The sequence below is a fragment of the Pteropus medius genome, unplaced genomic scaffold, assembly GCF_902729225.1.
Source record: "Pteropus medius unplaced genomic scaffold, Ma_sr-lr_union100, whole genome shotgun sequence".
Classification (NCBI taxonomy): Eukaryota; Metazoa; Chordata; class Mammalia; order Chiroptera; family Pteropodidae; genus Pteropus; species Pteropus medius.
The window spans coordinates 2631204-2651757 of NW_024350923.1; the positions used below are offsets into that span (position 1 = coordinate 2631204).

Below are 20554 nucleotides of genomic sequence, written 5' to 3' on the forward strand. Positions count from 1 at the left end.
CTGGACTTGGAGTCGTGTTTCGCACGCCCTGGCCCATGGCTTGGGTAGGTCTCCAGAGCTCTCTGAGCCTCAGCGTTCTCACTGGTCACAGTAGGTGACGGTGCCACCTTACAGAGTGGACAGATGGGCTGAGGTGGGCAGGACTTGTCGGTGCCCCAGGGACCAGAGTGGGACCCCAATGGGGAGGGTGGCATCCAGACATGCAGCTGGGCCCTATGGCAGTTCAGGTCCTTTCCAATGAGATCGAAAAAAGAACGGGTCTTTTTGTCGTGTAACTGGACACTTTTTATAATGCCACTTACACCTTCGTGTAAATACCTCAACCCTGGCCTTTGCTTGAAGCCTGCAACTCTTGTGAAGCCACTGTCTCCACCCACGGGGGCCTGAGGAACAGGTTCTCTCCCAGGTGATGTAAACTGGACCCCGGGAGGTGAGTGTGTCCCCACCCCCAGGATGCGTCCTTCCTCACTGCTCTCTGTGGACGTTTCTGAGTGATGGCCCGCATCCGCAGGATGGCGAAGGTGGCCGGGGCAGGAGAGGCTGTGGGATGGCTGCGACCCCCGCCCCCCAGTCCCTCAGCCTCGGCTCGACAGGCCGCCCGGGCGTCGGGGAAGCACGCCCGCGGCAGTGCTGGCTGTCGGATCACGTTCTTCCCGGCTTCCAGCTCGCTCGGAATAACATCCATGGCTCCACTCCTGCCGGTCTTCCTCGCAGCCCCCAGAACCTGTCGAGCCGGTTCCCACCCCAGGGCCTTTGCGCTTGTCACTCTTCCTTGCCCCCGGAACACTCCGACCTGGCCCTTCACTTGGCTGACATCTCTCAGTCACTGAGTTCTCACCCCAGAAAGTCACCTATTCCGAGAAGTCACCAGGCCAGGTAGCCCCTATGGTCCGGCTTGCCTCTCCTTCCGCTCTCTCTGTGCCCTGCTCCCGGCTGGCCTTGGTCCCAGGGGGGAAGGGAGAAGCTGGGAGCTTCAGGCAGTGAAGCCTGGGAGGGGAAAGGGGGAGAGAGAACCAGGCCAACTCCGGTTCCAGCTACTGCAAGCCTATGATGTCCTGTGAGGCCAGGTGCCAAGGACACAGGGTGAGAAGTCACTGCCTCGGGCCCAGGGAAAGCAGGGTGGTCTTCCTGGAAGAAGCAACGTCGAAGGCAGGACAGAAAGAATGAGCAAGGGTCAGTCACATGGGGGGAGGGGAAGAAAGTCGAGGCTGAGCCTGCGAGGCTGCTGTTCACCGAGGCCAGAGTCCACTCGGCCCTTTGTCCCCTCTCCCCAGAGATCTGGGGCGCTCAGATTTGCTCTGCCTGAGGGAAGGGAAACCTTGCAAGAGGGAGAGGGGGTTCCTCCTTACCAGCCCCTTCTCTGGGGCTCCCTGAGGGGCCGCTTCTGCCCTCTTCCCACGGCCTGCAGCAGGCTCCTCCCTGCCCAGCGGTGCCAGCTCAGCTCCAGGGGCGCGTGGGACAGGGCTGGATGCCGCGGGCTCCCAGCCACCCACCCACCCACCCACCAGCCAAGCAGCAACCTGCCTGGGGAGAACAAGCTTCAGTCACTCATGAGAAAGATAATGAAGACCTCTAATGAAAACCGAAAAAACCAAACCAACCAGAACACCTCACCGCTGGCACTGGGGAGCCGGGGAGCAGCGGGAGTGGCTTCTCCAGGGCTGAACGGAGCCCGTCTGAACCACGGGATGGGGAGGGGCAGAGAGGAGCAGGCTGACCACGGGGACAAAGCCCTAGGTCTGGGGACCCTTGCTCGGAGGACACGGGACAACAGCAGCTACACGGAGGTCTGGAAGCGCCTGGCTTTGGATCCACACTTGGCCTTCCGCCCCCTGTGCTCAGCCCCTGTCCTCTCGAGGAACCCCCGGAGCAGATCCACGGGCCTGGCCAAGACGGCGTCCACGGTCCCCTGAAACTGGCTGATGATACTCCAGCTCGTTTGATGACAAATGGCAGCGGCCGGCCCACAGCTGTACGCTCGGGAGGCCCTGTGTCTCCGGGTCAGAACCCCGGGTGCAGAGCCTGGCTCCCTGACTTCCTGTGTGAGCTTGGGTGGGCGGCTTTACCCCTCTGTGCCCTGGTCCCCTGGTCTGCAGCGTAGGAGTGGCAGTGGCCCTCCCGCGTACGGTTACTGCTCCAGTCCTCTGGCACTCCCCATCCCCCGGGTGTGATGAGTGAGCGAGTCCTTACGCACGCAGCGTGCAGGGCAGTGCCTGGCATGCAGTACGGGGTGGACAGCTGCCAGCTGAAATCGGCCCCTTCCTGCCCTTTCTGGGCACGGGGTGGGGGCCGTGGGGTCCAGATGCGCTAAGCCTGCCAGGGCCACAAGCACAGATGCCCACGGAGGCTGTGTGCCCTGCGGGCCCGGCGCAGGAACTTCGGAAGGGGCCCTATGACTGTGGCTGAGGATTGGAGGGAGGCCTTGAGGACCGGGGCCTCGCCACGTGAAGGGAGAGATGAGGGAGCATGAAAGCGGCCGGCGGGGGCAGGCGGCGTCCACCCCCCGCGTGGGTGTCGTGGGCTGTCTCCACGTTGCGCACGGGGTCCCTGGGCTGAAGCCTCCCACATGGAGGTGTGTGGGCCACTGTTACCATTGGTGTCATTGCTTAGCCCTCCCTCAAGAAGGAGCGGGTCGAGGGGGCATAGGTTTCGCTTCCCAGTGGCTCCACGCGTGGCTTCGTCCTGGGGGAGAGTGAAGGGGATCAGTATTGGGGTGAAGAGCGGGAAGAGGTAACCCCCTAGCCAGGAGGCCAGACCCCAGTCACCGTTCACTTAACCTGCACTCACTGAACGTCTGCTACATGCCGGGTGCTGTCCTGGGGGCTGGGAGTGTCACAGTGAACAAAATCAGGGGTGTGTCCCCAGCCCTGAGGGGCTTCGGTCCTATGGGAAGAGGTGAAACCATTGGCAAAACTAATGTGTAAAAAGAGCCATTCGTTCCACTTTCCTGAAAGAAGTCTCCAAGGCCAGTGTGTGAAACTTAACAAAATTCTGTGCAGTCTGGGTTTCCCCCAGGAACCCCCCGAAACGGCCCTCTCCTTGACAGCCGGAGAACCCAGCTCAGCGCTCCTGTTACCTGACTCTGCTGACCCATGCCCTCCCCCGCAGCTGTGACCAAACCCCCTGGTTCTGTTTCAGGGCTCCTCGCCCCATGGTGACCCCTCAAGCACGGAGACGCCATAGGGCTCCATCCCAAGGCCTCCTGTCCTCTCCGTCTGTGCTCCCTGGGCAAGCTCATCCTTTCCGGAGGCTTCAGTGACCGTCTAGAAGCTGATGGCCCCTGAGCTGGGTTGAATGGTGGCCTCCCCGAAGTCATGTCTTCCTGGGACCTCAGAACGTGAGCTTACGTTTATAGATGTTAGTAGGTGAGTTAAGGTGAGGTCACACTGGAGTGGGGTGGGCCCTAAATCCAGTGACTGGTGTCCTTGTAAGAGGACCGCATGAGGACACACAGGGGAGAAGGCCACCTGCCGCGACAGAGACGGAGAATGGACGACGCAGCTGCAAGGTGGGGACACCAAGCACGGCCAAAAGCCACCAGAAGCTGAGAAGCTAAAGAAGGCGTCTTCCTCCTTTGAACCTGTGAGAGAGCGCGGCCCTCGGATGTGGTTCCATAGTGTAGCGGTGAGCGCGTCTGCCGTACACGCAGCAGGGCCTGGGTTCCCACCCCAGTGGAGCCAAGGTCCCTGGTCGACGGCCATGCCGCCCTGAACAAGCCCGATGTCTGATCTCAGCAGCTAAGCAGGGTCAGGCCTGGTCAGTACTTGGATAAGAGGCCACCTAGGAAGACGAGGTGCTGTAGGCTTAAATAATAATAATAATGAAAAAGAGAGACAGCGTGGCCCTGCCGACACCTTGACTTCCGACTTCTGGTCTCCAGAACTAAGAGAGACTAACTTTCTGTTGTTTAAGGTGCCCAGTGTGTGGTCACTTGTTATGGCGGCCCTAGGATGCTCGCAGCCTCCAATCTGACGGGACTCTCTCCCAAGCTCTGTTCCCACTTCAAAGCCCCTCTTCCAGGGGACTGGGCAGCTGGCCACCCCAGCCATCACCCAGCCCCCTCCCTGCCCCCGCCTGGCCACCCGGTGACTCATCCAGCCTTGCGCATTCCACCTCCTGACTTGTTCTTGGAGATCAAACAGATGCAACCAAACGCAACTCCGCCAACTTGACGGGACCTCGGCTTTCAAGACAAATGAAACCCAACTATAAAAGGCATTCCTGGAATAACGCGGAGGCTCGAACGTGGACCGTTCCTGTTGATCTTCTGGTGTGATGCTGGTCTTCGGCTAAGGAGGACACAGTCCATGTTCAATTATTATTTTAATAAAAAAGGTAAATAAGTAACAGTTGCATTCGATACAGCATTTATAAGGTACAAAAGGACAGACGGTAAACAATTTGCTTTCCCCACCGCTGACCCCGGACTGCTGCAGACATAGTAAGAGCTCAACAATACGTGTTGAATGAGTGTCTTATGCACAAAGACACCAAAACTCAGGGAGGTTCGGGGACCTGCCCAGCGCCCCAGTCAGCAGCTGTGACGCTGGCCCATCAGGGTGAGTGGGATGTGGGGGGCCGGCGCAGAGCTGGCCAGGGGATGGTAGACAAAGGCTCAGAGGCAGGAACCTCGCAGCTAGAGCAGAGGGTCGTGTCTGAAAATCCGGTGAAGCTGAAGTCGGCACTGAGGCCTGGATGCCAGGCTGAGGAGCAGGCAGCAACCGGCCAGGCAGAGGGAAAGGGCAGATCTGGTCTCTTCGGAGCCCGGGGCAGGAGGCCGGGGCAGGACCAGAAAGCTGATGAGCAGAGCGGGGCGAGGACAGCGTGCCGCAGAGCTGAGCCAGACAGCGCCGGACTCCTCAGCGGGGATGCCTGCGCTGGGTGCCGGCTGCCCACCCTCAATGAGCGTTCACTCACCCCGTGCTGGCTCCCGGAACGAATGTGACCCCTGCCGGACGCGGAGCTGCTCGGTGTGGCTAGCGGACTGGGCTCCTGGAGGAGAAATGGAAAAGGGCCCAGGTTAGCAATCAAGGCGCCCCCGAGGGTGCCAGCGGGGCAGGCCTCATCCTATTGCGGCTGCTTTCAGCCCGCGGGGCGCACGCCGCCAGGTGACTTCAGGTAGTGGCAGGCACTGAACAGCCTGGAGTCGCGTGGTGAGAATGCCCATCCCTGCCCAACGATCTGTCAGGCCTCATGATGACTGATGCTTTTTGTGTATTGTTGTTATTATGAGTTTAACAAATAGAGCAGCTTTCAGGTTCAGAGCCTTGAAGGGCGGCCGGATCGGATGGATCAGTTTCAGCATGTTACTTTCCCACGGCATTTGTTGTTATTGTCACCTTCTGCTTACTCCCAGTGATAATGTTTAAATCCGTGTTAGGTTTGCAGAGCCTCTGGAATCCCCAGATCACAGTGGCTCCAATGAGAAACTTATTCCTCTCATGCGAATGCTGTCCTGGGATCAGCCTTCCAGGGCTGGCAGAGGCGCCACGGTCCAGGCTCCTTCGTCTTGTTGCTTTACGCCATCATGGTCCAACACCGCTGCCAGTGCTCCAGCTACCACGCCTGCATTCCAGCCAGGAAGGAGACGTCAAAGCGCACACACCCTCCTCCCTTTAAGGATACCTCTAGGAAGCTCCAAATGCCACTTCTGCTCACGTGCAGAACTTCATCGAATGGCCACCCTTGGCCACAGGGGAGGTTGAGAAGCAGCCTGGATTTCAGGCAGCCATCCACTCAGCCAAACACCAGAGGTCTCACGCAAAGCGAGAAGGTGGGCCCAGGAACTGGGACACGCGCGACGTCTGCCACCGGCTGCTTTCCTTTCCTGATGGAGACATCCAGCTTCCTGTTTAAAATTAAGCGAGGAAAGACAGTCGCTTCAAAGAAAAAGCTGAGTAAATCAAAGAACAGGTAGGACCGACTAAGGCAAAGCCTGCCAGGCTGGCCCCGGGCTCGCTGAGATTGGGAAGCGCGCCGTCATCATAGAACTGAAGGGGCGTGCAAGGGAAGGACCGGGCTGGGGTCGGGTGTCACTTTTAGGACGCATTGCCCCCAGTGTGCAGAGGGGCCCAGAGTGGGAACGATGGTGGGGGGGGGGCAGGGCCCCGAAGGAGCAAGTGCTTGTTCCAGAAGAGATGGAAACGGTCTGAGCCAGGCAGGGGAGTTGGGAGGCCAGAAGTGAGTCGGGGTGCGGTGGAGGAAGGCGGCCACCTGCCCACCGAGAAGGATGCAGGGGTGCCAGCTGCCCCACCCCGCTAAGCCCACAGGTGTTCCTGAGTGAGCGAGCGCGTGAACAAAGCGATGATTATGGCGGTATCGGGGGGTGGGCTCACATGCCCCGCGCAATGAACCCGTCAGCACCCGCCCCCACTGTCATGAGAGGAAGCTGGTCTCCGGGCTTGTGAATGGCAGAGCAGGCCCACCCCGAGGTGGCGGCTTCCTGCCACGCTCGGGGCTGCGTCCTGATGCCCAGGCAGCGCTGGGCACGTGAAGGGGGCCCCTGAAGACATGCCGGTGGATGAGTGAACGGATGAACGAGTGAACGAATGGGTGGGAGGGTCACGCGCCCGCTTCTGCGCCCAAACATTCTCTCTCAAGAGTCTCATGGGACAAAGCCGCCCCCTCCTCCAGCAGGCAGCTCCGGGTGGGGAGCGTTTGATTTTCCCAAAATAAAAGGGCGTGGGGACCGGAAGCGTGGCTCTCTGTGCTCCACCCGGCCTTCTCTGGGCAGAGAGCCAGCGGACGGGTTTATTTCCAGCGCTGGCCGACGCATTCAGCAGACTATTTCTGGAGCACACATAGGCTTCGGGGGCGCTCCAGTGCTGGCCGGAGACGCCTGGCCACTCCCAGGCTGCCCGCCTGCCGTGAGATGGGACGGCTGGTCGGGCAGGCGCCCTGGGAGCCCCCGGACGGCGTGTGGCTGGCGTGGGCTTCTCCCCGCACCCCGAGCTGGGCCACTTTCTGGGCCAGCTGGGCCTGTCTGGGACCTAGAAGATTCTGCAGGACAGGCCTGCTCTCTCAGTCTGGCGTAGAGAAGCGCTTTCATTCTTCCGCCTCCTAGTGGGGGACCCCCGGGGCGTATCACCCAAGTCACACCGGACCCCTCCGCACCTCTATTCCTTACCTGACAGAAGGGGAAACAACCTTTCTTAGCAGCAGTTCGAGGTTCCTGTGAGGCCGACACAGTAGGCGAGCCCTCAAAGCACTGGAAAACACGCAGCTGCTCGCACCTTCGAGAGCGCGCCAGCCCTTCCTAAGTGATGATACGCTACATTCTTTTTCTCGTAACTCAGCCCAAAAGTTAAAGTATAATCCTTAGGAATCTGGCTGTTGTTCTGTTTCCTCGTTTTCTGATGAACAAGCACATTCACTGGATCTCTAATAAAATGAGCTAGACGTTTAATCACGTCATTGTCTTGCTTAAAATATGTCGCTGGCCCTTTCTGTCCCGAAGATGAAACACAGGCCTTTCCTTGGCCTTCGGGCTGCAAACATTCTTCTGAACCTCCCTTGAACCAGCCCCGCTAATCTGCTTTTCCGCCTCCCGAACAAGCCTTCTAATGTCACGCCTCCTGGCCTTTGCATTTGCTGATTCTGTGCCTGAACTGGTCGCCAGCTGGTGAACTCCTACTCATCCTATGAAACCCAACTCAAAAGGCCCCTTCTCTGAAACACAGTTAGGTGGGGCCCTGGAGTCAGCAGACTTGAGTTCCAGTCTGAGCTCCACTCTGCGACCTGACAAATCACTTCGGTTCTCAGGACTTCAGTCTCTTCACGTAAAATTGTTCCTCTGTCTGTCCCCTTAGGCCTTGAGCTCTTGAATGTCACAGCTGCCGCGTTTTCTTCATCCCCAAGTCCTCCTTCCTCCCCAGTGCCCAACGCAGTTATGAGCCCATGAGAATAACAAATCAGCAACTAAGTTCTTGGGGCTTCGAGCTGGGCACTGGCCTCCGCCACGGCAGCCCCAGGGGAAGGTGGGGCGTCCCCAACGTCACTCACAGGAAGTGCAGGGTTAGGGGGTTCAGTACCAGCAAACAGTGAGAGCTTGTGGGCAGCAGGGCCAGGACCCTCGGAGTGGGTCCCCCACTGGGTACACAGTCATAGGACACAATGGGTGTCAGAGGCAGCCCAAGGTCACCCTCTCCAGGAGGCTGTGAGTACCACGCCCCTGCCTTCCGAGGGGAATCACGCCCCCTTTTGTTTTACAAATTGGATGGCAAAGCCTCTCAGAATAACCTCAAAACAAAACAAAAACCCAAAACCCAAATCCACCACTTGTGGCATGCCCAGCCTGGAGGAGGACAGATTTTAAATCTAGAGCTCTCACCCCATTCAAGCATCCGATTCACCTGGAGGTGACTGCCGCCTTCTGGGGAACGCCCTCCCCATCCCCTGAGCCTTCTTCGGAACACCCTCCCTGTCCCCTGAGAGCGTTGTCTGGGGGGATCCCGCGAGGCCGCTGAGAGGCTCTGGAGCAGCAACCCCCGCCCCGCAGCCCTGGCCTCCCTCCCATCTGGATGGAAGATGGGTTATGATGGCCTCAGCCTGCCCTGAGCTATTATGTCGGGGAGACCAGATCGGAGCTGAGGCGTCAGTTGGTGGCGTACTGGCCAGCCTGCCCCGGGCCGCGATGGGGCAATTTCAGGGCTCCACCGAGGACTGAGTCAGACTTCCTGGGCTTCTGCAGTTTGAACACCTTTCCAGAAGATTCTTCCTTGAGGGCAAGGTGCTCCTGCCCTTTTCTCCCTGGCCAGCTGGCACCCACACGCATTAAGTCATACACCTCCTTGCCCACTGGACACCTCCGTGGAGCCGAGGGCCCCTCCCACTCAGCGTCATCAGGAGCCAGCATCCCTTCGTGGGGCGCCCCGCCCACACCCAGCCGCTGGTTCCCCTTCTCAGGATGCCAGCCCTTGCCTGGAACCTCCTGGCCCCGCCCCCTCCTCTCCCCCTTGCCCCCAAACACCCCGCGGCTCTTCCTCCATGACCACCCACAGTTTATGCCCCCTGCAGCGGGCCCCACCGAGCCCACTCCAGCGCCTCTGGCCGGCTCCCGGTTCCCATTCTCACTCCCTCTAGCCCACCCGCAGCCGAGCAGCAGAGAAAGATGCAAATCTGATCGTACCGCCTCCGTCTTCTGCCTGGACCTCTAAAGGGCCTTCCCCTTGCTCGTGGGACAAAATCAAACTCGTGGCAGGTCCCAGTTGCGAAACAAAGACAGAAAAAATGGAGCAAAGGTCGGAGTGGTTGACACAGCAAAGCAAGTATTAAAGGACAGCACGCGGCCCGCAGGCCTCAGGAGGACAAGCACCCCAGGACCTGTGCAGAGCTGCCCCCAGGGAACCTTAAAGTGGCACTACCACCAAAAGCCACCACGAGACCTCTGTGGTGCTGCTGCAGCCCATGCAATGGGCTTGCTTGTGCCACCGGCTTCTGACTCGAAGCCTTGCCTGGGTCCCGGGCTTTGGGCCAACACTGAGCTTCCAGGAGGGAGTGGGGTGGGGAGGGAGGCGGTGGGGGTGGGGAGTGTGTGTGCCTCTGCCCTGGGAGGGGAGGTCTCACAGGCATGTGTTAGCTCACTGGACAGGGAGCCCGGAGGCAGGGCACGCTGATGCGGCCACTCCGTGATGCTTGTCTCTGGGTTCTGCTGCCAGCTACACGCTTGGCATTGTGATTGTGAGATAGCACCAGGAACAGTGGAGGCGGATGTGTCCTTACTTGTGTGCTCACCCTCTGCCTTGTGAGCAGGTCGCAGACTCCTCACGGTGTCCTCGGAGGCAGGAACTAGAATAAGCCATTTTGAAGTGTTTTCCTTTGCCCCCGACTGCTAAGTAGCAGAGCTGGGATTCGAACCTGGGCAGTCGGCCTGAGGGCCAGCCGACCCGGCTCCACTTCTGGGGATGCCATGCCTCCGTGGTATCGTTCACTGTATCTCTACTAGCTCTGTCCTGCGGTCATCCCTCCCCTCCGTGGGGTCCCCTTCCTCGGCTACTTGAATTTTGATCTGTGCGGAGAAAGACGAGTCGGCCTCGCAGTCTCGTCAGTGTGCGTGGGGCAGACTTCTGGTCTGGTCTCTGGTTTGTGGTGTGAGCTACAGATGCCGTCAGTGGGGGCAGATGGCAGAGGAGTCCACTTTTGTGCTGTCTACATGTAAATGCCCTGATAGGACCGGGTGGGCAGGCCTGGGTCACGTCCCCCTCAGGGAGAGGCACTGGGGCTGGTCCCCTGGCATCAGCGGCTGCCTCTGAAGGTCTCTGGGGACAAACATGTCATCCGGGAGCTCATGCCCAGTCAAGCCGTAAAGGTGTAAAGGCCAGTCGTTGAAAACATGCACTAAGGTCCAGTGAAAACAGTGACATTTAGTGACCTTTACCACGTGCCAGTCACTCCCAGACGCTCTGCCTGAACCTTTCAGCAACCCTAGGAGAGGGAGGGTCCTCTGGGGGAGAGAGGGAGGTTGGGGGGTAGGCTCCACTGTGGGGTGGACCGGCGGCCCCAGGCCACGCCCACTGCTGGGAATCTGCGGCGTGGAGCCAGCGCCGTGGCTGGACAGAGGGTCGCAGGAGTGGCGCGCACAGCTCCGAGCGCCCAGAGCGCGGGCCGTTCTCGTGTAGGTGGCATCGCCTCTGCTTGGGGAGGAGGGCCCCGCGTGGCTGGCGGCGACTCACGGGGTCAGGTGCCTTCTTGGGAGCCCTGGCCAGACCTGCTGGGACCCAGGGACTGGGTCTCGGCCACTGCGGCTGGGGGCACTGGACATCGGCATCGGCAGGAACTCTCACGGCCGGATGGGCCGGAGCCGGCGAGAGCAAATCGCGGGCTCCGGAAGCCCCTCGGGGGACGCGCTTTCTCGCCTGCAGGAAACTCCGGCCCGCGGACACCTGGCCCCTCACTACCGCAGTCTGCTCATCCGCTCAGCAAACCCAGCTAGCCCTTACCGGCGAAGCCGCCGGACAGCGCAGGAAGCAGCAGCAGAGGCAGCCTCGGGTCGCCGTGCTCAGGGAACGGCCCGGTGGGGCGGGAGGGGGCCCACTGCTGGGAGTGGGGGCGGCTCGGCTGCGTCAGGTGCGGGGAGGGCGGAGGAAACCTGGGCAGACTGCCGGGCACCCCCCGGGGCACCATGCTGCGGAGGTTGGGGTGGACCCCTGGGGCCTGGGCACCCTCGGAGCCGAGTGTTCCCAGCTGGAGTCCCCCCTGGAAGCAGTAGCGCTGACCCAGATGCCCCGTGATGAGCAAGGTTTTACTTATGATGTTGTGAGCTGTCTTAAACTTAAATGTCAATGACATTCCAAATTAGGGACACCATTTACATTCATAACGCAATTAATTTCGTGTGAAGTATGATTTTTTAATTGTGGTAAAGTATACATAAGATTTACCCTTTTAAAGATTTTTAAGTGTCATCGAGCACGTTTACAATGCTGCGTGACCATCGCCACCATCCAGCCCCAGCACTTTGTCACCTCTCCAAACAATGGCTCTGTCCCATCAAACAACACGTGACGTTTGGTGAAAGTCTCACTTGGAGTCTATGCTGTCATTGCGGGTTTGGGAGGTCGGGAGGCCTGTGCCGCCTGGGGTCTGCGGTTTCTCTTCGACCCACACCGGGAGAGCTGCACCCACGTCACGTGCTCTCACTCGGTGAGGACTCCACTCGCCCACTGAATCGGCCTCTGTCCCCTGGTGACGACTAATGTGGTTGGTGTGCATGTGTGACTCTTGCCAGTGTCTTTACTCAGACTTAAAAACTGAGGGCTGCTTTGATGGAAATGGATTTCAATTGCAAATTTCCCCTTTAAAAGACAAGTTCTGCCTTTGTATCAGCAGATGGAGGGTGACAGGCTGCTTCTGCACGAGTACGTGCGACCCCGGCGTGCTTGCCTGTCCAGTCCCAGATGCGACGCACACAGCAATCCTGTGGCTAGCGAGCAGTCAGCAAGATGACTCAGAAGTCATCATGGAAATAAAAACACGAAACTAAAAGATATGTGTAGAGAGCTCGTGGTTTCTAAAAATACAGTCCGGGGTCTGCGGGTGGGAGGAGCTGTCCCGAGGGGCTGGAGGCTCGCTGGGGGTGGGGGGCAGGAGGAGGGGGGTGGAGGTAGTCCAGGGGCTGGTGCCAAGTAGCATGGGGAGTGAGCCCCAGGTTGGGAGGGGTCAGTCTGCACCTTGGCGCTGGGTAGAGTGGTGCCAGGCATGGAACCGGGCAGAAACGGGGTGGGGGGTGCCGAGTTTGAGGTCTGTGGTAGGCAGAATGCCTGCCCCCTTGGGAAACCCGTCCTAATCCCCAGAATCTGTGACTACCTTCCCTTGCATGGCAAAAGGCATCGCTCCTTGGTGGCTGACAACATGGGTCTAGTGCCTCGGGGAGAGACGCGGGAGACAGCTGGGACCGGTGGGGTGGTCACAGGAGGGAGGACGACCAGGGGGACTCACGGAGGTTGGTCGGGAGGTGTCACACGCCCTGAGGCTGAGCATGACAGGACAGGGATACAGCGGGTCTGGCAACCTGTGACCTCACCAAGCGCAGTTTGGGGGCGGTGGTCTTGGGGGTGCTCGGGAGGAGGATGCAGCGGATGTGGATCCAGGTGAGTGGGGAGAGAAAAGGATGGATGAGGGCCTGCCATGACCCCCTGTCCCCAACGGAAGAGTTCGGAGTGGCTGGGGACCCTGGAGGTAGGCTGTGTGTCCCTGTCCAGGGCCCAGGCCAGCTGCGGTCCATGGAGGGGCGGGAGGGTGGCCACGCACGTGCGCACGCGTGTGCACGTGTGAAACTTGCAGGGCCAGGAGACATGGGGCTGACCCTGTGCTCCTGCAAGCGCTTGGTCAAATCCGCCTTTGCTGGCCTGGAACGTTCCTCAAAACGCATCTCTTTCTCAGAGGAAAAGGATCAAGAGACTAAAATGAGGCTCTTTGGCTTTCAAGTAAACCACGTGACTTGCCTGTACCTTTATCAGAAATATAAATTTTACATGATTGCAAAAAAATAGAGAGGAACAAAGATTTTTTTTTGTGAAGTCCTTATAAGAAATCCTTGTCCGAAAATTATAGCAGCTGCCTTCTTAGGGCTGGGGTAGCTGCCTGTGTCCTCAAGGTCCTAACTCTGGTTAGACGTCCCTCATATATCTCTCTCTCGCTCATCATCTTTCCTGTGTCTTCCAACTCAGGTCCAAGCCTTGTGCCGGTGAGATCAGGTCACAGGGCGGGTCACGCGAGGCTGCTCCAAAGTCTGAGCCACCACACTGACAGCAGGCCCGTTCGCGGGACACCCTGGGGTGGGTGCCCAGGCAGACCCCGCGCCTCACCGCCTGTGGGCCTGAGTCCTGTCCAGTGCTCCCAGGCAACGGCTGACCTGGCGTGGGTTAGCACGTCGAAGCCTGTAAGAGCACCTGGGTGACGGAGGTCGGGGGTCCCTCCAGGTGTGACTAGCACGTGGTGGCAGGGAAGGCGCTGGCAGGGTGCCAGGAACCTCTGCAATTTAGCAGTGTTCGCCACAAACCATAAGGGAGAGGTGGAACCTCTGCAATCTGCCTCTGCTTGAGAAACACAGGCACATTTCCCAGAAACCCTAATTCTCGAAGCTACCCATTCACCAAGCGACTCACACTTACGGATGGTGACGTGTGTCATCCACAGAACCAGCCCTGACCCAGAGCCGGAAGAGGCGGCGGGTGCTGCCTACGGGTGGGGACGTGTCCTGTGAGCACAAGGTCAGGCCACACCATGACTGGCAGCACCCCAAACCCGTGACGAACCGGTTACACTTGTGTTCCAGGCCAGGCTTTTGAGGTCAACTGAGCAGTGCCCCGTCTGTGCCGCGTGCTGCTCTGGCCCCAGCTGCCAGCCATGCCCGGCAGCAGGCAGTGTCAGCTGAAGGTGTGGATGAGATCAAGGGCCATGCCATAGCTTGGCGGGGACAGTGTGCTAGGATCTTAGGCAAGGTCAAGGCGGCACAGCATGATATCCATCACCTGTGGCAAAGTCGTAGCTGGAAGGTCCAGACAAGGGACAGCCACTTGGCTCCGATGCCTCTTGGAGGTCTGCAGGGCCCAAGCGGGTGAAAGCGGCCCTCTGGCAGACAGTGGTTAACGAGGGCGACAGCCCCCCACCAGCGGTCAGCACAGCTGTCATGAAATCCAACCACTTAGTCACAGGCAGAGCCCATGATCAGCTGCGATGGGACTTTTGAGAATATGTGACGTGAGACCATCACCAAAGGAACTGGAAAAATTCTGTGACGAGGAGGTTTCTGCTGAAAAAGCATTTAATGGGGTCGGTTGGAAGCAGGGAAGAAGATTGCCTTTTAAAATGACGAGATCCAGCACCCTTGCCCGTCGTCGTTAGAGCAGCGATTCCGATGCAGGACAGGAGCACGCTGGGAATGAGCCCGCACAGAGCGCTGCTGCGTTGCGGTCACTTCGGAGCACGCAACGGGTGTTCCTCCAGGACTCCCACCTCACTCGAGGGCCGAGAGCTGCGGCTGGGTGTGCGTGTCCCCCGGCGCCCCGCCCCGTGCCACCTGCCCAGGTACGCGGTCTATGCCGATGGCCTCAAAGCCCCTGGCCGACTGTGGGGGTGGCAGAACGACCCCGTGCGGGCTCTGGCCCCGGGGGACGCGTGCGTCCAGCTCCCAGCTCTGCGCTCACTTCCTGTCCTGCAGAATCATAATGCGATGAGGCCGATGTTCAGATTCCTTGTCTGTGACGGATACGGGTCTACGAACCTCCTCCATGGGAACTCATTTAACGGGGACACCAGAGTACCCTGAGGAGAGCGCTCACAAGGAGCACGGAAGTCTCTGCAGTGGCCGAGGCCCCGCCCAGCACGGAGCAAGGCTCAGTCACCACCAGCTCTGAGACGCGGCTCTGTGGCCGGGCTCTGTGGCTGTGCACGCTGGGGTCCCTTCTCTGGCTCGCTGCTGGTCCTCACAGTGGGGGCGCGCGGGAAGCATCTGGTTCCCGTGGCAGAGGGACCTGAAGTTCAGACTGCCCGATGCCCTCCGGTCCCCGGGAAAGAGCATCGGGCCATCAGCAGGCTCTGGAGGCGGGGGCGTCCGAGCCCCAGGACACTGGGGACACAGAGCCGCTGGCGCTCTCGCTCTCGCTCTGGAGGCCCCGGGCCTGCTGCGCCTCCTCGACGTGGTCCGCCACCAGGTTGAGCCGGCAGGCCCGCAGCGCCTCCACCAGCTGGGACACCGCCGCGTCCTCCCGCCGGCTGCTCTTCCAGACCCTCAGCGACTCCCGCACCTGCTCCGTCAGGTTGCGGGGGTACTTCAGCTCGATGGCGTCGATCTTGCTGTCAGACACTTTCAGCTGACGGGCCAGTCTTCTCCAGTCTTTCCCCACGTGATCACATATGATGTCGAATGCCGATGCACATGGGTCTGGGGGGCAGGGGGTGAGAGAAAATGACTTACCAGAGGTGTGGGGAGTCCTTCAGGAGACAGGGGACACCACACTCTTCAGTGGGCTTCCTGGTGCTGACCCAAGTGGTCCTCCTGGAGAGGCCGAAGTCGCCCAGTAGCAGAGGGGCCAGGAGGTCACAGAAGGCCCAAGAGTGGCCTCTAATTCTACCCAGCCAACCCCACCCCAAAACACTACCCCAGAGGCGAAGTTGCCAAAGGCTGATGGCTGGGGTAGGCTGGGGTCGACTGGGGTCATGGTGGAGCTATCCGCTGAGGGAGGGGCTGGGAGTTGCCAGGTCGGAAACGGGGTTGCTTCCCCCAAATCCTGAATGGTGGCCCCTATGAAGATACATCCTAGGCAAGTCCTTGGGACTGTGAGCGTTAACTCACTAGAAAAGGGTCTTCAAAAACGTGATCAAGCCCAGGGACTCGAGATGAGCTCACCGTGTATTACCCAGTGGGCCCTAAACCCAGTGACGAGTGTCCTTGTAAGACATGCATAGAGGGGCCACGTGGCCATGGAGCAGGCGGGTGCCTCCCTAGAACCCCCGGGGAGCGCGGCCCTGCGACACCCGGATTTCTCACTTTGGCTCCAGAACTACAAGAGAACCAACTTCTGTTGCTTTAAGCCACCGAGTTTGTGGCAATTTGTGTGGCCGCCCTAGGAGACTAAGCAAGTCCCTATTCTTATTTTGGAAGCTGCCCTGACGGACCGCCGGTCTCCGGTCCCTGGCCACCACGTCCACATCTGCCGAAGTCACTACAGAGATCAGTGAGCTGGGCGCTCCGGACCAGAGAAGGCTGTTTCTGGAACGGAGGACGAGGAGAGAGGAAGGACCAAATGTTGCCTGGATGGCTCCTGCAAATTTACGTCTCCAGCGATGAGCCCGAGGTACTGCCAGCCTGTGTGCCGACCCTCCAGCCTTGACGGCCCCGTGAGGCGGTCACTTGTGCCACCATAATCATTTGCAAAAATGAGGAAACTGAGGCATAGAGAGGTAAGTAATTTGCCTGAGGTCATACAGTTAGATGAAGGCACAGCCAAAATGCGACACCCCGCCAACCTGCAGCCGGAGCCCGCTGTGAACCATCAGGCTGCACTGTCTTCTGTACAAGGGTGACACAGAGCGGCCGCCGATCAGCCCCCCGTACCTGCTGTTAACCTGCCGGTGTGCTTTCCTCCAACATACGCAAATAAAAACACAGACACACACATGTCACTCTAGACTGTTATCTACATGTTAAGGGCCGCCTCTTACACATATATCAGCATCCCCCCCCATCACGGAATAACCTTAAAAATATAATTTTCCTGTGTTGTTTTGCCTAGCACTATGTGTACACGTATGTATAAAATACATAAAATCTTAATTTGTCTGCTTTCAGAGCTGTGTTGTCTCGCCTGCCACCAATAAGCACCAGTCCTCACGGAGTGATACCCGTGGTGCCACATTTGCATTCTTTTTGGTCCAGTGACCGAATGAATGAGCCATTCCAGGCTGAAGCCTGTGTGGGGTGCCCCCAAAGCACTTCCTACCCTTCTCCCAGGCTGTGGGAACACAGGGGTGTGACTAAGAAACCCTGCTGTAGTCAGGTCTCGCTTTTACTCCTGGGGGCCTGTGCAAGCCACAGGAGAGGGTGGAAGGGGGGCCCTGAAGGCAAGGCAGGAAGCTGGCGCAGAATGGACTTGACCAGAGGGGCAGTTTAGTGACTAATACCACCCACCCCGAGGCCACACTGCCCCCCCGTTGGATCCCAGCTCCGTATTAAGTTAAGTCATTTGGGCAAGTCACTTAACATCCCTCTGAGCCCCAGCCCTCTCACCTGTAAAAGGGGAACAATGACAGCTAACAGTATTTAACTAATGGGGTTACTGTGAACACCAAATACGTGAAGTGCTTAGACTAGTAACCCGCACGCGCTACGCCCCTGCACGAGTTATCACTGATAGTATTATTTTCAGATAGCGCGGCCGCCACTAGCTGGATATAGTCCCACAGTTAGAAGGAAGTGACAGCAGCGGCACCGGCACATCGACTTCTGTCCCCGCTATTCTCACTCTTCCCCGCCCAGAGGCGATTAGCAACGCCCTTTTCTTCCGAGTATTTTCTAATTGACTGGAGAGAGCGGGGTGGGGAAGAAATGCCGAGGCTGGGGGTGGCTGTCCCTGCTCTGCAGCCGAGGGTAAGTTAACCCTTCTGCGTTTGGGTTCTACTGACTGCAAGGCCGGCATGTCACCGGTCTCCCAGGGTTGTTTAGACAAAACTCACGCAGATCGGACCTGGCAAAGGTCAGGTGCCCGACAGCCTCGCCACCAGCTACTGCTGGGCGAACCGGCTCCGCCTCCCGTCCCAGTGCCAGTCTCCGGCCCTTGTTCCCATTGCACTCACCCGGCCCCCCAGCCCCCCTGCCCGGGCCCCGTCGCGCGCTCACCCTGTTCCGCCGGCGCGGCCCGGGACACCGCGCCCGCCTCGAAGTCGTCCAGGCGCCGCAGCAGGTCCTGGCGCCGCAGGGACGTGAGCAGCTCGCGCAGCAGCTCGGTGTGGTGCGGGTCCAGCTCGTTCTGCTCGAGCAGCACGGAGAAGAGGTCGACGCCGCTCTGCACGCGCTCCAGCTTCCTCTTGCCCACGCGGCCCTGGCACAGGAACTTGAGCTCCGTCAGCTCGCCGCTCGACAGGCTGGCCGACACCGAGTGCAGCAGCACCAGGAACGGGTCCATGGCGCAGGGCGCGGCGGTCCCCGGACCTGGCCCTCTGCGGGCGGGCGTCGCTCCGGCCCGCCGCTCCCGGCCTCCGCCCGCCGCCCGCTCGCGGCCCGGGTCCCGTCCTCAGACGGCCACGGCCGCGGCCCTACAACCTGGACCCTACGACCGGAAGTGTACCCGGGGGCTCGCCCGTCCGGCGTCTCGCGACAACTGCGGGTCTCACGCATGCGCTCTGCGCTCGACCGTAGCCGTTTCCGCCCGGGGGAGGGGCGGTGCGGGGCCCGGCCTCTGCGCCTGCGCGCTGCGGACCTTCTCCCTTGGCTTCCGGTGAAACGTTGCTCACTGAAGTTGGGAATCAGTGCATTTATTATTAACATTTGTGCTAATGCATACTCTTTAGTGCCGCTGTGCGGAAAAGACTGCTCAGGTTTATGTAGATGTTAAAGATTAATTAATATTTGATTTTTAAAGTCGTAGTCATCCATGCTTTGCTTTTTAGTATTTATTGAGCGCCTACTGTGTGCCAGGCAGTAGGTGCTGGGGACAAATTCGAGAACAAATTGGGGAAGTCCCCGTCTGCCAGAGCTTAGTCATCAGTACGCCAGCTTACAGAACAGATAAAAAAGCGCGGTGTTCCCGAAGTCGGTAGAGCCAGGACAAAGACGACAGGGAATCGGGGTGTGGAGGTGGGGGGCTTCGTACCGCAGGCGCAGGGGGTGAGGGGCAGGTATTTTGGGGGAATCGTGCTGGGCGGGGCGCAGCAAAACAGGGCAGAGGTGCAGAGGAGAGCCAGGTTCCAGGGACGGCAAGGAGGTGGGGACACAGTACGACGGGCCTCAGAGGCCAGGCACAGACCCAGCTTTTCTGCCCCTGAGATGGAGCCCCTGGAGGGGTGCGAGGAGGAGCGGAGCCACCAGTTACCTTAAAAAATAAATAAATAAATAAATACATAAATACATAAAATATATATATATTTACACACACATATTTAATTGACAAGTCATTTATAGTCAATATAACTCACCCTTTTAAAGTGTATAAGTCAGTGGTTTTTAGTGCAACTTCACCGTTGTCTAATTTTAGAACATTTTCATCACCCCAAGTAGGAAGCTGGTATCTATCAGCGGTCATTTCCTCCCCGCACACCCCCTAGCAACTGCTCATTTACTTTCTGTCTCTTTAGATTTGATTATTATGGACTTTCCGTGTGACTGAGACCATACACCATGTGGCCTCTTGAGCCCAGTTTCTTTGAGCAGAATGTTTTCAAGCTTTGTCTGCGACGACGCAGGTCGATGCGTCGTTCCTTCTTATGGGTTCTAGAGAGGAGGGTGCTTGGCCCGAGGGTGCAGCAGAGGGGATGAGAGAGGAGCAGCCTTTTGATTTCGGGGTGTACACACACGAGAGGAGTTGAGGGTGCTTGTGAGGACTGAAGGATGGAGTGTCTGCTGACTGATGCGGGAGAGGCGGGTGGGGTGGGTGTGGGGGAGGACCGATTACAGATGTTGACTGGACAGCAGGTGCACAGCACTGGGGTTCAGGACAGAGATCTTGGCGGGAGAGGTGAAATTGGGAGCATTCCATAGATAGATGGTGTCTGTGGTTTTTAATTTTACACGTCCACTTGACCGAGCCAAGGACTGCTGGGACAGCTGGTAAAACATATTCCCGGGGGTGTCTGTGAGGTGTTTCTGGAAAAGATTAGCAGTGGAATCGGAGTCTGAGTCAAGCAGTTGTCCTTCCCCAGTGCAGGATGAAGTCCAATTTATGGGCATCATCTTTAAAAGCCTCGTCTGCCTGTTGAGGGTCCGCAGAGAACTGAAAGGCAGAGGGAGGACGAATCCGCTCTCTCTGCCGGCGCTGGGACACCCCTTTTTCTCCTGCCCCCACACAACGATGCTCCTGGATCTGGGGTTTTTGGACTCAGACTGGGACTCATACCACTGGCTTTTCTGGTTCCCCAGCTTGCAGATGGCAGACAGTAGGACTTCTCAGCCTCCGTTACCTCGTGAGCTAGTTCCTATAACAAATCTCTCTATATCTCACTGGTTCTATCTTTCTGGAACACCCTGACTAATATAGCGTTTGAGACACCCAACGATTAAAGTCACCTATGGAGGGAGAGTGGACAGAAAAAGGGACCAGTGACTGAACCCCGAGTGTCTATTTGTATATCTCCTCTGCAGAAACATCCATTCACATTCTCTGCCCATTTCTAATAGGTTGCTTGTCTCTTTGCTGTGGCGTTAAAAGCGTTCTTTATATATTCCAGGTATGAATCCTTATCAGAAACGTGATTTACAAAACTTTTCTCCCATTTTGTGAATTGCCGTTTCATTCTGTGGATTGTGTCCTTTGATGCACGAAAGTTTTAAATTCTGATGAAGTCCAGTTTATGTGGCATCATCTTTAAAAAAAAAAGAGAAGCACCTTTTACCACTTTCAGG

At 58.5% G+C, this 20554-nt stretch overlaps 1 protein-coding gene and 1 long non-coding RNA gene across 2 annotated transcripts; both read right to left on the reverse strand.

Annotated features, from left to right (window-relative positions):
* Window positions 1-4304: 4304 nt before the first annotated feature.
* LOC120584708 (uncharacterized) lies at window positions 4305-8078 on the reverse strand. The gene is made up of 2 exons (XR_005648099.1): window positions 7127-8078; window positions 4305-5848 (listed from the first exon to the last, which is right to left on the reverse strand). It is a non-coding gene; the product is annotated as an uncharacterized LOC120584708 (long non-coding RNA).
* A 6167-nt stretch (window positions 8079-14245) lies between these two features.
* Window positions 14246-18295, reverse strand: FADD (Fas associated via death domain). The gene is made up of 2 exons (XM_039840593.1): window positions 17837-18295; window positions 14246-15382 (listed from the first exon to the last, which is right to left on the reverse strand). Exons 1-2 carry the CDS (start codon window positions 18120-18122, stop codon window positions 15027-15029), a joined length of 642 nt encoding a protein of 213 aa, XP_039696527.1. The 5' UTR covers window positions 18123-18295; the 3' UTR covers window positions 14246-15026.
* Between the last annotated feature and the right edge of the window lie 2259 nt (window positions 18296-20554).